Consider the following 15,452-nt stretch of genomic DNA (forward strand, 5'->3'; position numbering starts at 1 on the left):
ACCACCAGTAGCACCACCAGTAGCACCACCAGCACCACCAGTAGCACCACCAGTAGCACCACCAGCACCACCAGTAGCACCACCAGCACCACCAGTAGCACCACCACCAGTAGCACCACCAGTAGCACCACCAGTAGCACCACCAGCACCACCAGCACCACCACCAGCACCACCAGCAGCACCACCAGCAGCACCACCAGCAGCACCAGCACCAGCACCACCAGTAGCACCACCAGTAGCACCACCAGCACCACCAGCACCACCAGCACCACCAGCAGCACCACCAGCAGCACCACCAGCACCACCACCAGCACCACCAGCAGCACCACCAGCAGCACCACCAGCAGCACCAGCACCAGCACCACCAGTAGCACCACCAGTAGCACCACCAGTAGCACCACCAGCACCACCAGCACCACCAGCAGCACCACCAGCAGCACCACCAGCAGCACCACCAGCAGCACCACCACCAGCACCACCAGTAGCACCACCAGCACCACCAGTAGCACCACCAGCAGCACCAGCACCAGCACCACCAGTAGCACCACCAGTAGCACCACCAGCACCACCAGCAGCACCACCAGCAGCACCACCAGCAGCACCACCAGCAGCACCACCACCAGTAGCACCACCAGCACCACCAGCACCACCAGCAGCACCACCAGCAGCACCACCAGCAGCACCACCACCAGTAGCACCACCAGTAGCACCACCAGCACCACCAGCACCACCAGCAGCACCACCAGCAGCACCACCAGCAGCACCACCAGTAGCACCACCAGCACCACCACCAGCACCACCAGCAGCACCACCAGCAGCACCACCAGCAGCACCACCAGCAGCACCACCAGCACCACCAGCACCAGCACCACCAGCACCACCAGCAGCACCACCAGCAGCACCAGCAGCACCACCAGCAGCACCACCAGCACCACCACCACCAGCAGCACCACCAGCAGCACCACCAGCAGCACCACCAGCACCACCACCAGCACCACCAGCACCACCACCAGCACCACCAGCAGCACCACCAGCACCACCAGCAGCACCACCAGCACCACCACCAGCACCACCACCAGCACCACCAGCAGCACCACCAGCACCACCAGCAGCACCACCAGCACCACCACCAGCACCACCACCACCACCACCAGCAGCACCACCAGCAGCACCACCAGCACCACCACCAGCACCACCACCAGCACCACCAGCACCACCACCAGCACCACCAGCAGCACCACCAGCACCACCAGCAGCACCACCAGCAGCACCACCAGCAGCACCACCAGTAGCACCACCACCACCACCAGCAGCACCACCAGCAGCACCACCACCAGCACCACCAGCAGCACCACCAGCACCACCAGCAGCACCACCAGCAGCACCACCAGCAGCACCACCAGCACCACCACCAGCACCACCAGCAGCACCACCACCACCACCAGCAGCACCACCAGCAGCACCACCACCAGCACCACCAGCAGCACCACCAGTAGCACCACCGCAGTAGCACGGACATTACAATCCTTTATCAATCGACTGCCGGACGAAGGCCTCCAAAAGCCTGTTGGCCATGGGAGTTGTTTGACCATACTTCACCACGTCGGTCAGCGCGCAACCCACAGGACCGGCTCGGACATCGCTCGCCACTGACTTTAGCCACGATGGTGAATCGAACTCGGTCCGCCGGGTTTCATGGCACAGTGCACCACCGCTGCACCACTGCACCACCGCTGCACCACCGCTGTACCACCGCTGCACCTCCGCTCCATCGATTATAATTACGAGGCGCGTTGCATTCACAGTGCCCGGCCTTGGCGGTGAACCCAGCACCCCGCGGAGGAGGCACGCCAAGCAGAAGTCGGCACCCAAGGTATCCACGCGCCCCCCAAGAGCCTCGCTCCGTGCAGCTGCACAGCGGTGGCTAGGAGAGTGACCCCCCCCCCCCCACCACTCCCCCCACTTCGCGCAAGAAGAGCTCACGAGTGTTGTCGCATCGCATCGACGCCACAAATCTGGCTGTCGCCTGATGAAGCTGGTTGTGATTACTGGCGAAACGTCGTACTCGGATTGTAAATGTTGTGGCTTGGCTCTTGTGACGAATTGGCCACGTTCTGTTTACGTGACAACCTTACTAGTGGATTGTGTCGGGTGGTGGCAGGTTTAATGACACATTTATATATTTCCGTGATCTAACCAAAAAAACCTGTATTATGGATGACGAGGAGATGTTAACTACCTCACCTGGTATGAGGGCATGGGTTTGATGCTGACCTTGACGCCTGCTGCTGTATATTTGGAGTTTGCGTGTCTCTCTCTCTCTCATCATCATCATGGTGGCCAGGAGATGTTAACCACCTCGCCTGGTGTACAGGAGATTGTGGGTTCGATCCCGACCCTGACGCCTGCTGCTGTATATTTGGAGTTTGCGTGTCTCTCTCTCTCATCATCATCACGGTGGCTAGGAGATGTTAACTACCTCGCCTGGTATGCAGGAGGTCGTGGGTTTGATGCCGACCCTGATGCCTTGTTGTATATTTGGCGTTGCGTGTCTTCTCCCCATGGTTGTGTGGATTTTTCTCCAGGTCCTTAAGTTTTTCCTTCCACAATTAGAAACACGCGTTTAGAGTATTTGGCCACGTCGCTGACAAAGAGCTACATAGCTCAGTGGGCCTTACCCGGTAAAATAAAAACAAGTTTTAGTTTAGTTTAAAAGTTTAAACAACACTTATCAAAGTTTTCACTGAGCGTTTAAAAAAAATAAAAATGTGGTAAATGTGTACGCAATGGGCACCAATTTCTTCGTTAGCACTGACATAGTGGAAGAATATTACGCTGTCCTCATTCAAGCTTTTCATTCAACTCTATTTTCCCTGCCCATCGGGTCGCAGCCAGGGGTCACCGTGGCTAGCCGAGGTCAAAAGCTGTGTAGACCAATCACCGTTTATTAAACACTCACTTTTCAACAAACCGTTTTTTTTTCAAATTTTCTTGCTGTGGTTTTCACACCTGATAATGATTGCTTGTGTTGCAATCGAAACGTCGTGAGAATTTTATTGTTTTATTTTTTCTACGTGACTTTACCGAAATAACCAAGAATATGAATCCCTGCAGTCACGAAAGCTTCAAATCGAAATTTAAACCCTGTTTTCATTCGCAACTCGTTCACTCTGCCGTGAATGCGTTGCCGGCGGTGGCGGTTGCCGTAACGTTGCCTTGGCGTGTCGCAGCCTTTAATGCAGAGGAGTGATGTGTTCGCAGATCGAGGTCGTGTACGAGAACAGCCAGGGAGGCGTCTGCCTGCCGTCCGTCCCCATGGAGAACGAGGAAAACCTGACGCTCCACAGGAGGTGCGGCGTCACACGTGCGCGTCACCGCGTCAGCACCACCTTGCGTGTGTGCACGTGTGTTTTGTGCGTGTGCACGTGTGTTTTGTGTGCGTGCGTGTGTGCATCCGGGGAGCAGTTTGCGCTACGGTGATGGTTATCTGAAGCGGTCCTGGGCCTCTTCTAGGCCGACTCGGCCTCAAATGAGTACCTGGTGCGGTGTGTAAAAACATCGCCACTCGGGAGACAAAGTTAGTCCGTGCGTGGTGCCGGCTATATCCACCCCCACCCCCCCCCCCCCCCCCCCCGTTGTTAATTATATGCACTTATTCAATGTACGTGTTGCTCATCGGAGGTGCGGGGGGGGGAAGAACAACAAAACTATGGAGCTCTGTGTGGATTTTTCGTCCGGGTCCTCCGGTTTTTCCCTGCACGTTTGGAATCGACGTCACCACGCGTTCAGAGTATTTCGCTGCCGCTGTGAATTTCCACGCGATGATGACAAGCCACTTCGTTGAGCTGTCATTTGTGGTGGCCAGAGTCTAGATGGCTCTGTGGGGCCTTTAACTGCTAAAATAAATTTAATTTAACACTTAGGCTTTCGCGACCAATATTATTCATAATATAGGTTTTTGGGTCAGATCGCGTTATTTATAAATGTGTCGTAACCCTCCACCACCCGACACGGCCAAACAGTAAAAAATGTGTCACGTTTTTCAAAGGACAAAATAATTCACTTCAAAATGCTGTTGATTCTCTCTTCAGCACACCGGTGGGCTAAAGAAGTTAATTAATTTGTCCTTTGAAAACGTGACACATTTTTTACTGTTTGGCCATGTCGGGTGGTGGAGGGTTACGACACATTTATAAATAACGCGATCTGACCCAAAAACCTATATTATGAAAAATACATTTAGTAATAGTCATTAATTTCCCCATCCTTAACCCTCTTATCTCTCATTCTGTCAACTTCTCCCTTATCTTTCCTGTTACTTTTTCGTTTTGCCCACGCATTACATCCTTGACCCTGCTCCCGCTTAATCCTAGCCCACCACCCCGTGCGTCATGATGCTAGGCTGTCTGTGTTTCAGCCTACGGCGCGTTTGATCAGCGGTGAAAGCTGCCCCTTATTTGTCTTGCTTGCCGCAGTCACATCATGACGGAGCTCCTGGAGACGGAGAGGGTCTACGTGGAGGAGCTGCAGACAATACTGGAGGTGAGCGTTGTCTCCTGAGCAGGACAAACGTCCCTCGCGGCGGTCGATGAGCTTGCACCAACCAGGGGGGTCTTTCGAGGAGCAGTCCTCAAGCTTCGCCGCCATTGCGCGAGTGACATCGTTGATGGCGGGGGGGGGGGGCATCAACAGGTGGCCATGGCGACAAGCTTGACTGCAACTTTCAAGTATTTTTAATGCTTTCCAAGCAAGGTGTTTATTCATGCGTTCGCTCTGCCTGTACGTTGGTAAAGGGCAGGGGAGTGTCTTGGGTGGCAGGCGCTGATGACGCCTATAACCGTTATCCGATGTGAACACGGCTTCAGTAAATATTTTTGCGTATTGCTGTTGGGGACTTGGCCTCTTGAAAACCGGGCCACGCGAATCAAAGCGTTGGCCAAAAACAAAAATAGGGGCTCAAACGAGAACAAAAATAACGGTTTGGAAATGTGCAAATGCATTTTTTCCCTTCTTTTGTACGACATTTGTGGAGATTGCACATCGATGTCGAGATTCGATATCCATTCCGACTGCTTAGGGGGAGCAGCCGCGTGGATTTGTTTCGGATCGCCCCCTTTGAATGATCCGATTGGAGCGGTCGTTCACCGTCTTGAGATATCGCACCACCACCACAGTCACGAGCTGGACTCTCGTTAGATTGTCCACTCGTGGGGAAAGTGTCCCACATCTTCCACGGAGCGTCCGGGTTCCGACTCGAGGAGGACCAGGATCTTCCTCGGTAGGTCAGATTCTGCTTGGAGGATTGTGGCGTCGCTGATGATATGCATTTTGTCCTGGCAGCTACCCACCGGCTTCCGTACCGCAACTTGTTGTCACATACAAAGACCCATGTCGGAGAGCACTCCGCACTCCATCCGCACTCGTGATTTTATTCGTCGTTTGAGGATTGTTGGCAAGCCGGGGCGGCCAGCCCGCTGTTCAAAATAGCTTTAGTTATTTTCAAACGTCTTTGTACCTTCGTCTTTACTTGGTTGATGTTAAATGTTTTCCGCCTTTCCACGCAAAGCGCCCTGAGAACGATTGTTTAAGCGGGCTTTATAAATAAATATATTATTACTTCCCCCTTCCCCCTCCTTGCTTTATACCCAGATGCGTAGCATTTGGGACTGGCGTTCACGGATGTATGTATGTTCATGGCTAACCGTAATCAGAGGCGCGGGGGAAAGACAACAAACTATGGGTCTCTGTGTGAGTCTATGGGTCTCTGTGTGAGTCTATGGGTCTCTGTGTGAGTCTATGGGTCTCTGTATGAGTGTCTATGGGTCTCTGTATGAGTCTATAGGTCTCTGTGTGCGTCTCTGGGTTTCTGTGTGAGTCTATGGGTCTCTGGTGTGAGTCTATGGGTCTCTGTGTGAGTCTATGGGTCTCTGTGTGAGTCTATGGGTCTCTGTGTGAGAGTATGGGTCTCTGTGTGAGTCTATGTATGTTGAACTCCTTTTGCAACATACGTGGCCAACCGTGCTAATCGGAGGTGTGGGGGGAAGGATTTTTCTGTAGCCCGCCCCCTCCTCGCGTCCCAGTTCGTGCTCCGTACCGGAACTCCTATTGAAATACCGTAAAAAAAAAAATGTTTTTAATGATTGTCAACAAGCCTAGCAGAAAGTTTTGGATAGAGGTGAGAGTGACGATGTCACTTCCTGTGGGGGTGGTCCAGGGCTACGCGGACGCCATGGAGACGGAGGAGATGGCGGCGCCCGTCCCCGCCGGCGCCAGGGAGAAGAAGGACGTCCTGTTCGGCAACATGGCCGACATCTACCACTTCCACAGCAGGTGGTAGAGCCATTCTCCGTCCACTGCTGGATGAACACTTTTTTTTGCTTGCCTTCTTTGCCCCACTGCAAATGATCCACAGCCATGGCCGAGATGCACGGCACCTGTGGCAGTTTCTACATGAACCTGGCTTGGGCCTTTCCTCGGCTGACTCGTGCTAAAGTCAGCATAGTTACACCTCCGCTTATAAATGAAGGTGCCTCGGAGCGCTTTACATATAATGCAGTTTACACGTACGTACGGCCAACAGTTGAAATGTATGAAATACAAGACATTTGGTGTTTAGTAACAAAGCAATGTTACCCTCTGCAATTTAATTGTTACCTCGTAAGAGATTATGCAATACTGTAACGAGTTGGTGAAAATGAAGGAATAAGATGGTAAGAGCTGATAGATAGACATCTCAACCCCTTGCAAATGCACTGACCTAGAGAACATCAAACGTTGGTCTAACGGTTCTAACCGATTGACAACGTTGGTTCAACGTTAGTCCAACGGTTCCAACCGATTGCCAATGTTTCTGGCAGATATTACCAGAGCATGTTTTTGTTGTTTGCATGCTCACCACAAGTATGTGTGGTTAATGCAGAAATGATTCTTTGCAAAAAGTTTGTGTTTGGTGTTTGGTGTTTTAACGTCTTAACACAACTGTTTTATTGCCAGAAGGGGTAAAACCTATTCTTATATTTAACACGTATGTTTTCGTGACCAATATCATCCATAATAGAGGTTTTGGGTTAGATCGCGTAAATATATAAATGTGTGGTCACCACATCTACGCCTCTATGTAAGGAACAAAACAGGTGGACTTCTCCACAAATCTGGATGTCGCCTGATGAAGCTAGTTGTAATTACTTGCGAAACGTCATACTCAGATTGTAAATGTTGTGGCTTGGCTCTCCAACACACCGGTGTGCTGTACTAGTGACGAATTGGCCACGTTCTGTTTACGTGACAACCCTTACTAGTTGGCTGTATCGGGTGGTGGCGAGTTTTAACGACACATCTACATATTTACGCAATTTAACTAAAAACAAACTCTATTATGGATCTATTCTTATACAGTAAAACCTTGGATTGCGAGTAACTTCGTCTGCGAGTGTTTTGCAAGACGAGCAACATTTTTAAATAAATATTAATTTGATAAACGAGCGAGGTCTTGCAATACGAGTAGTACGTGTATACATGCTTTGTCTGCCGAGCGTCACGTGATCACAACTGATACACGAGTGCTTTGATATACGAGTGCTTTGGATTACAAACACGTTTCTGGAACGAATTATGCTCGCAATCCAAGGTTTTACTGAATGTTGATACTGGCAAAGGAGGTCCCAACGATGTAATCAAACTTAGTGGGTGCATTCCGCGAGGAGGTGTTCGCTAACGGAGCTCCGCACTTTTGCTGCTGCTGCTGCTGCTTCAGTGTCTTCCTCAAGGAGCTGGAGGATTACACGGAGCGGCCGGAAGAGGTTGGGAGTTGCTACCTGAAGCGGGTAAGGCGGTGGCATAGGAACTACATTATCAGTGGCGTAGTGACTACATTATCAGTGGCGTAGTGACTACATTATCAGTGGTGTAGTAACTACATTATCAGTGGCGTAGTGACTACATTATCAGTGGCGTAGTGACTACATTATCAGTGGCGAAGTGACTGCATTATCAGTGGCATAGTAACTACATTATCAGTGGTGTAGTAACTACATTATCACTGGCGAAGTGACTCCATTATCAGTGGCGTAGTGACTACACTTAGTGGAGTAGTGACTACATTATCAGCTCAGGGTGTGTGGCCATTGTTCAGGTGGGGCCCAAATATTTGATTAGCGCAATTTGCGCCAAACGTTCCTGCTCTAATTAAATTTAAATTAAACGTGGAAACCAAAATGAAAGCATTATCATAAACAAATAAATGTAAACGGAATTCTACACAAGTGGTGTTGTTCTTTTACACGGCTGTTGAAAACAAATCACGTGGTGGTTGTCAAGGGGGGGGCCCCCCACCCCCCCCCCACTCGTAGCTTTGACCAACAGGGGGCGGGTGGGGGGCTATCTGAGTAAGGGTAGCCGCGGTGGCGAGATGTTGACTCCCTCGCCTGGTATGCAGGAGGTCGGGTTCGATCCAGACCCTGATGCCTGCTGTATATTTCGGGTTTGCATGTTCTTTGCCTCCAAACCTTTGGCGTCTACAGCGCTGCGTTGGTCGCCACGGACGTAGCGGCAATGGTGTCACGTTGTCAACAGCGGTGTCACGTGATCAACAGCGGTGTGACGTGATCAACAACGGTGTGACGTGATCAACGGTGTGGCGTGATCAATAATAGTGTCACGTGATCGATGGTGTCACGTGATCAACGGTGTCACGTTGTCAACAGCGGTGTCACGTGATCAACAGCGGTGTGACGTGATCAACAACGGTGTGACGTGATCAACGGTGTGGCGTGATCAATAATAGTGTCACGTGATCGATGGTGTCACGTGATCAACGGTGTCACGTGGTCAACAGTGGTGTGACGTGATCAGCAGCAGTGTGACGTGATCAACGGTGTGGCGTGATCAATAATGGTGTCACGTGATCGATGGTGTCACGTGATCAACGGTGTGACGTGATCAACAGCGGTGTCACGTGATCAGCAGCGGTGTGACATGATCAATGGTGTGGCGTGATCAATAATGGTGTCACGTGATCAACAACGGTGTGACGTGATCAACAACGGTGCCACGTGATCGATGGTGTCACGTGATCAACAGCAGTGTCACGTGATCAGCAGCGGTGTGACATGATCAATGGTGTGGCGTGATCAATAATGGTGTCACGTGATCAACAACGGTGTGACGTGATCAACAACGGTGCCACGTGATCGATGGTGTCACGTGATCAACGGTGTGACGTGATCGCAAGTTTTGGTTGCGCGGGGGACAATCCGTTGCCCTCTCCGCTGCGTTCCGCGTGCGTGTGCAGAAGGAAGATTTCCGCATCTACGAGAAGTACTGCCAGAACAAGCCGCAGTCCGAGACGCTGTGGAGACAAATCTCCGACGCGCCATTCTTCCAGGTGTGTGTGTGTGTGGTATGTGGTGTGTGTGTGTGTGGTATGTGGTGCGTGTGTGCGAGTGTGTGTGTGCGCATGCGTGTGTGTGTGTGTGCGTGCGCGTGTGTACGACCAGAATTGTCCAAACTTTATTGTGACGCCGGGCACGAGTTCCGGGGCTTCTTGCCGTCAGGAAGCGCCGAACGATCCACAAAATACGGCACTCGCCCCCCCTTCCCTGACCTGCTGTGCCGGCTGTCCATCATGGCGGTGGTGGAGGTGGTAGAGGGAGGGAGGGGAGCATCCCTCCTTTTTGTGTCCGTCTCTGTGCGCGTGCCAAACACCGCGCGCGCCGTCCGTCTCGCCGGCTGCCGCAGGAATGTCAGAAGAAGCTCGGCCACAAGCTGGCGCTGGACTCGTACCTCCTGAAGCCCGTGCAGCGCATCACACGCTACCAGCTGCTGCTCAAGGTACGGGCCCTCTCTTCCCCACGTGTTGCTTGACCCTTGACCCCCCTACTCCCCCGCGTCCCTCCGCCGCGACCCATCGCAGACGACGAGGATGACGACGACGATCACGATCACGACGACGACGATCACGACGACAATGACGATTACGTTGATGATGATGATGACATCGACGGCGATGACAACAAGGATGACGTCGACGATGACGTCAACGATGACGTCGAAGATGACGTCGATGATGACGATGACGGTGACGACGAGGAGGGCGGCAACTTTGGTGTGTGTGTGTGTGCGTGGTGCTGCGGCGGTGCAGGAGCTCCTGAAGGGCACGAAGGACGTGCAGCACGCCCTGGAGCTGGAGGAGGCCCTGGCCAGCATGCAGAGCCTCCTCAAGTCCCTCAACGACTCCATGCACCAGATTTCCATCACCGGATACAAGGTGCACGCTCGTTATTGATCGCCGGCTCCTGAGCGCCGGTTGAGTGGAAAATCACTTGGGCTTTTTTTGTTGTTGAGAATCATGACAATGGAGCTTGCCCTGTCGACATTGATGTTGATGACGGAGATGTTGATGATGGTGATGATGATGGTGATGATGGTGATCATAGTGATGACGGTGATGATGGTGATCATAGTGATGATGGTGATGATGGTGATCATAGTGATGACGGTGATGATGGTGATGATGGTGATCATAGTGATGATGGTGATGATGGTGATCATAGTGATGATGGTGATCATAGTGATGACGGTGATGTTGATGACGGTGATGATGTTGATGACGGTGATGTTGATGATGGTGATCATAGTGATGATGGTGATGATGGTGATCATAGTGATGACGGTGATGTTGATGACGGAGATGTTGATGATAGTGATGATGATGGTGATGATGGTGATGTTGATGACGGAGATGTTGATGATAGTGATGATGATGGTGATGATGGTGATGATGGTGATGTTGATGACGGAGATGTTGATGATGGTGATGATGCTGATGATGGTGATGATGGTGATGGTGATGATGGTGATGTTGATGATGGTGATGTTGATGATGGTGATGATGGTGATGGTGATGATGTTGATGACGGAGATGTTGATGATGGTGTTGATGGTGATGTTGATGATGGTGATGTTGATGATGGTGATGATGATGTTGATGACGGAGATGTTGATGATGGTGGTGATGGTGATGTTGATGATGGTGATGTTGATGATGGTGATGTTGACGACGGCAGTATTGATGACGTCAGCGACGACGATGACTACACCAGGGGAGGGGCCGTCCGTAAAGTGGAAAAAAAAAACGCTTCCAGGAAGCTCGCCGGGATATCCCCGCGGCCTAAAACAAGGATTGCGATTCGCGACTGTTGAACGACGAACCGGTTTCCGCAGGGAAACCTCCTGGAGCTGGGCAAGCTGCTGATGCAGGGCTCCTTCAGCGTGTGGACCGACCACAAGAAGGGCGCCAACAAGGTGAAGGACTTCCCGCGCTTCAAGCCCATGCAGCGGCACGTCTTCCTCTACGAGAAGACGCTGCTCTTCTGCAAGCGGCGCGAGGAGACGACCGAGGGCTACGAGAAGACGCCCTCCTACGGCTACAAGCACTCGTTGCAGGTGCCGGCTCGTTCGCACCCGTTAGCCCCCCCTTCGCCCCCCCTCGCCCCCCCCTCGCCCCCCCCTCGCCCCCCCTCGCCCCCCCCTCGCCCCCCCCTCGCCCCCCCTCGCCCCCCCCTCCTCCTCCCCTCGCCCCCCCCTAGCCCTCCCCCTCGCCCTCCCCTCGCCCCCCCCCTCGCCCCTCCCTCCCCTCGCCCCCCCTTCGCCCCCCCCTTCGCCCCCCCCTCGCCCCCCCCACCCTCCCCCTCGCCCCCCCCCCTCGCCCCCCCCTCGCCCCCCCCCTCGCCCCCCCCTCGCCCCCCCCTCGCCCCCCCCCTCACCCCCCCCTCGCCCCCCCCTCACCCCCCCCTCGCCCTCCCCCTCGCCCCCCCCCTCACCCCCCCTCGCCCCCCCTCGCCCCCCCCAATCGGCGAGTGGGCGCTGAATGTTTCACCAGTGAGGTCAGAAATTCCGACGTCCTCTCTCTCGCTCTGTGTGTTTCTGTGACACAATGAAAGGCAGCATAGGAGTGTGCTGAACCTATTTCGCACCGTACGTAGCCAACCGTGCTACTCTGAGGTGCGTGGGAAGGACAGCAAACTATGGGTCTCTGTGTAAGTCTGCGGGTCTCTGTGTGAGTCTATGGGTCTGCGTGTGAGTCTGTGGGTCTCTGTGTGAGTTTATGGGTCTCTGTGTGAGTCTATGGGTCTCTGTGTGAGTCTATGGGTCTGCGTGTGAGTCTGTGGGTCTCTGTGTGAGTTTATGGGTCTCTGTGTAAGTCTGAGGGTCTCTGTGTAAGTCTGTGGGTCTCTGTGTGAGTCTATGGGTCTGCGTGTGAGTCTGTGGGTCTCTGTGTGAGTTTATGGGTCTCTGTGTAAGTCTGTGGGTCTCTGTGTGAGTCTATGGGTCTGCGTGTGAGTCTGTGGGTCTCTGTGTGAGTTTATGGGTCTCTGTGTGAGTCTATGGGTCTCTGTGTAAGTCTGTGGGTCTCTGTGTGAGTCTGTGGGTCTCCGTGTGAGTCTGTGGGTCTCTGTGTGAGTCTGTGGGTCTCTGTGTGAGTCTGTGGGTCTCTGTGAGTCTGTGGGTTTCTGTGTGAGTCTGTGGGTCTCTGTGAGAGTCTGTGGGTTTCTGTGTGAGTCTGTGGGTCTCCGTGTGAGTCTATGGGTCTCTGTGTGAATATGTTGGTCTCTGTGTGAGTCTGTGGGTCTCTGTGTGAGTCTGTGGGTCTCTTTGTGAGTCTGTGGGTCTCTTTGTGAGTCTGTGGGTCTCAATGTGAGTCTATGGGTCTCTATGTGAGTCTGTGGGTCTCTGTGTGAGTCTTTGGGTCTCTATGTGAGTCTGTGGGTCTCTGTGTGAGTATGTGGGTCTTTGTGTGAGTCTATGAGTCTCTGTGTGAGTCTGTGGGTCTCTGTGTGAGTATGTGGGTCTTTGTGTGAGTCTATGGGTCTCTATGTGAGTCTGTGGGTCTCTGTGTGAGTCTATGGGTCTCTGTGTGAGTCTATGAGTCTCTGTGTGAGTCTGTGGGTCTCTGTGTGAGTCTCTTTGTCCCTCTGAGACAGCAAACTGAACACAAATATCAGTTCTAAAGAAATGCGTCTTCAATCTAGATCAGTGGTTCTTCCTAACCTGGGGTGCATTGCATTCCCTGGGGGCGCGAGACGCGGCCGGATTATTTTAGACGGCAAATAATCGAAAACACAAATTAAGCGCGGGCAACTTAAGTCGCAACTCACTTTGTTTCACCAAACCCTGCGCAGTTGTTAACGTTGTGCATTGTGTTTTAACGATGGAGAACCAACGGGTTCCAAGGTTAGGAGCCACTGCTCTAGATGATTTAAAAGTGCGCACACAGCTTGAAGGAACATCCACATCGGGGCCCCCCGACCGGTGCCGACCCCTGGCTCCCAGGACCCCCCCCCCTCCCCTCCCTCCCCTTGCTCCTCCGTCCTGGCTGCGATTTCGCGACGATGAGCGACGAGTCTCCCTGTCACTCTGCCGCGGCGTTGCAGATGAGCTCCGTGGGGATCACGGAGAACGTGCGGGGGGACAGCCGCAAGTTCGAGATCTGGTGTTCACGGCGGGAGCAAGTCTACATTATCCAGGTGAGCCACGCCGCGCGATGGGATCGGCTCGTGGCGAGGGTTTGCGTGGTTTTTCACGCTGCCGATGCCTCCGTGCGTGTGTGTGTTTGCGCGGGGAGCGGTGGCGTTGCGGTTAGCGCTGCGATGCGCCACGAGCACGGTGACCCGAGTTCGATTCCTGCTCACGGCCAACGCCGGTGACGATTATCTAAACAGGTCCTGGGCCTCCGCTTGGTCGACCCAGCCTCAAATGGGTACCTGGTGAGGTGTATAAACATCGCCACTGGGGAGACAAAGGCAGTCGGGCGTGGTGCTGGCCACCCACACCCCCCCGTGTGCCGTGCCGGCCTTCATAGGTGCTCGCTAACGGCAATTGCCCCAGTCTGTGAAGGCTAGACGTAGGAGTTTTTGCTTGTGTGCGTCTCATGCGTGACATGGTACAAACAAGCCAATGAGAACCGAATCTTGAGTTTATCTACGGACATTGAACTTCCTTCCCGCCGTACGTAGCCAACCGTGCTAATCGGATGTTGACTTCAAGAAAGTAGTTCGTGTAAGAATATAAGAATAGGATTGACCCTTTATGGCAATAGAACAGGTGTTAAAATTTTGATTGAAAGCTTTCGTAACTGCAGGGAATATTATGATATTTTTATTATTTTATTATATTTCCCTTCTAGATGTTAAAACACCAAACAGGTGTTAAGATGTTAAAACAACAAACAGAAACCTTTTGCAGGGAATCGTGTCTGCATTAACCACACATACAAAAAACATGATCTGGTAGTCTATGATGATGCATTGCCTTTGAAACTGATTGGTCCACACCAGAGACAGCTTTCTTTAGAGCCTCGTCTCAAACAGCGTTAGACCAGAGGACGACGCCAAACGGCGACCAGCACAAGGACAATGCCACTTTCATCTTCTTGGTTCTTTCGGTAAAGTCATCACGTAGAATGGAAATAATAAAATAATAAAACATAATAAAATAATTCTCACGACGTTTCGGCCACAACGCAAGCAGCCGTCCTCAGGTGGAGAACAGGTCTGTCGAGGAGACAGAGTCTACGTGACTTTACCGAAAGAACCAAGAAGATGAATCCCTGCAGTCACGAAAGCTTTAAATCGACAATGCCACTGTCAGGGCTTTGAGAGCTCGCGGCGAGCAGCTCCATCATGGGACCCCCCTTGCCAGTATCAAAATACAAGAATAGATTTTACCCTTTCTGGCAATAAAGCAGTTGTGTTAAGATGTTAAAACACCAAACAGAAACCTTTTGCAAGGAATCAATGTCTTCATTCATCATCGTGGGAGGTGTCGTGATGATGAATGTAGTTCGTAGTCGACCGCTCGGAAACCGCGTCACGACGGCACGCCTTTTTCCGCGTTGTGCGAAAAGCGTTCCCGAATAGGGGAGAAAAGGGCCGTTAATCGCGAAAGCGCGTCGCGGTGTTCACACCGCGTCGCGTTGTTCACACCGCGTCGCGTTAAACGAGGACACCCGCCCCGTTAATGGCAACTCACTTGGGTAGCTTGTGGATAGTCCAGCAGGTGGCGCGGGTGCCCACGCAGAAAGTACTGTACAGGGACTCCCCTCGACTTGCAAACAAATCGCCTTACGAACTTTCAGAGATACGAACAAACCTGGTCCGTATGTCCAGTTGCCTGTTCGGATCGATAGGTGGCGGTGGTGGCATCTACATCTGCAGAACGTGAAGAACCAGTGGCATTTACATCTGCAGAACGTGAAGAACCAGTGGCATCTACATCTGCAGAACGTGAAGAACCAGTGGCATCTACATCTGCAGAACGTGAAGAACCAGCGGCATCTACATCTGCAGAACGTGAAGAACCAGTGGCATCTACATCTGCAGAACGTGAAGAACCAGTGGCATCTACATCTGCAGAACGTGAAGAACCAGTGGCATCTACATCTGCAGAACGTGAAG

At 52.6% G+C, this 15,452-nt stretch overlaps 1 protein-coding gene across 1 annotated transcript in view; it reads left to right on the forward strand.

Annotated features, from left to right (window-relative positions):
* Positions 1-15,452, forward strand: part of LOC144735673 (guanine nucleotide exchange factor DBS-like) — a 66,657-nt gene that overhangs the window by 28,887 nt on the left and 22,318 nt on the right. Inside the window, exons 13-22 of the mRNA XM_078618146.1 lie at positions 1,806-1,873; positions 3,262-3,350; positions 4,476-4,542; positions 6,215-6,330; positions 7,754-7,823; positions 9,290-9,382; positions 9,736-9,828; positions 10,139-10,264; positions 11,221-11,442; positions 13,431-13,523. Of these exons, the coding sequence (XP_078474272.1) occupies positions 1,806-1,873; positions 3,262-3,350; positions 4,476-4,542; positions 6,215-6,330; positions 7,754-7,823; positions 9,290-9,382; positions 9,736-9,828; positions 10,139-10,264; positions 11,221-11,442; positions 13,431-13,523 (1,037 nt within the window). The remainder of the gene's footprint in view (positions 1-1,805; positions 1,874-3,261; positions 3,351-4,475; positions 4,543-6,214; positions 6,331-7,753; positions 7,824-9,289; positions 9,383-9,735; positions 9,829-10,138; positions 10,265-11,220; positions 11,443-13,430; positions 13,524-15,452) is intronic.

Source organism: Lampetra planeri, chromosome 56 (assembly GCF_965212315.1).
Source record: "Lampetra planeri chromosome 56, kcLamPlan1.2.h2, whole genome shotgun sequence".
In the NCBI taxonomy this organism is placed as follows: Eukaryota; Metazoa; Chordata; class Hyperoartia; order Petromyzontiformes; family Petromyzontidae; genus Lampetra; species Lampetra planeri.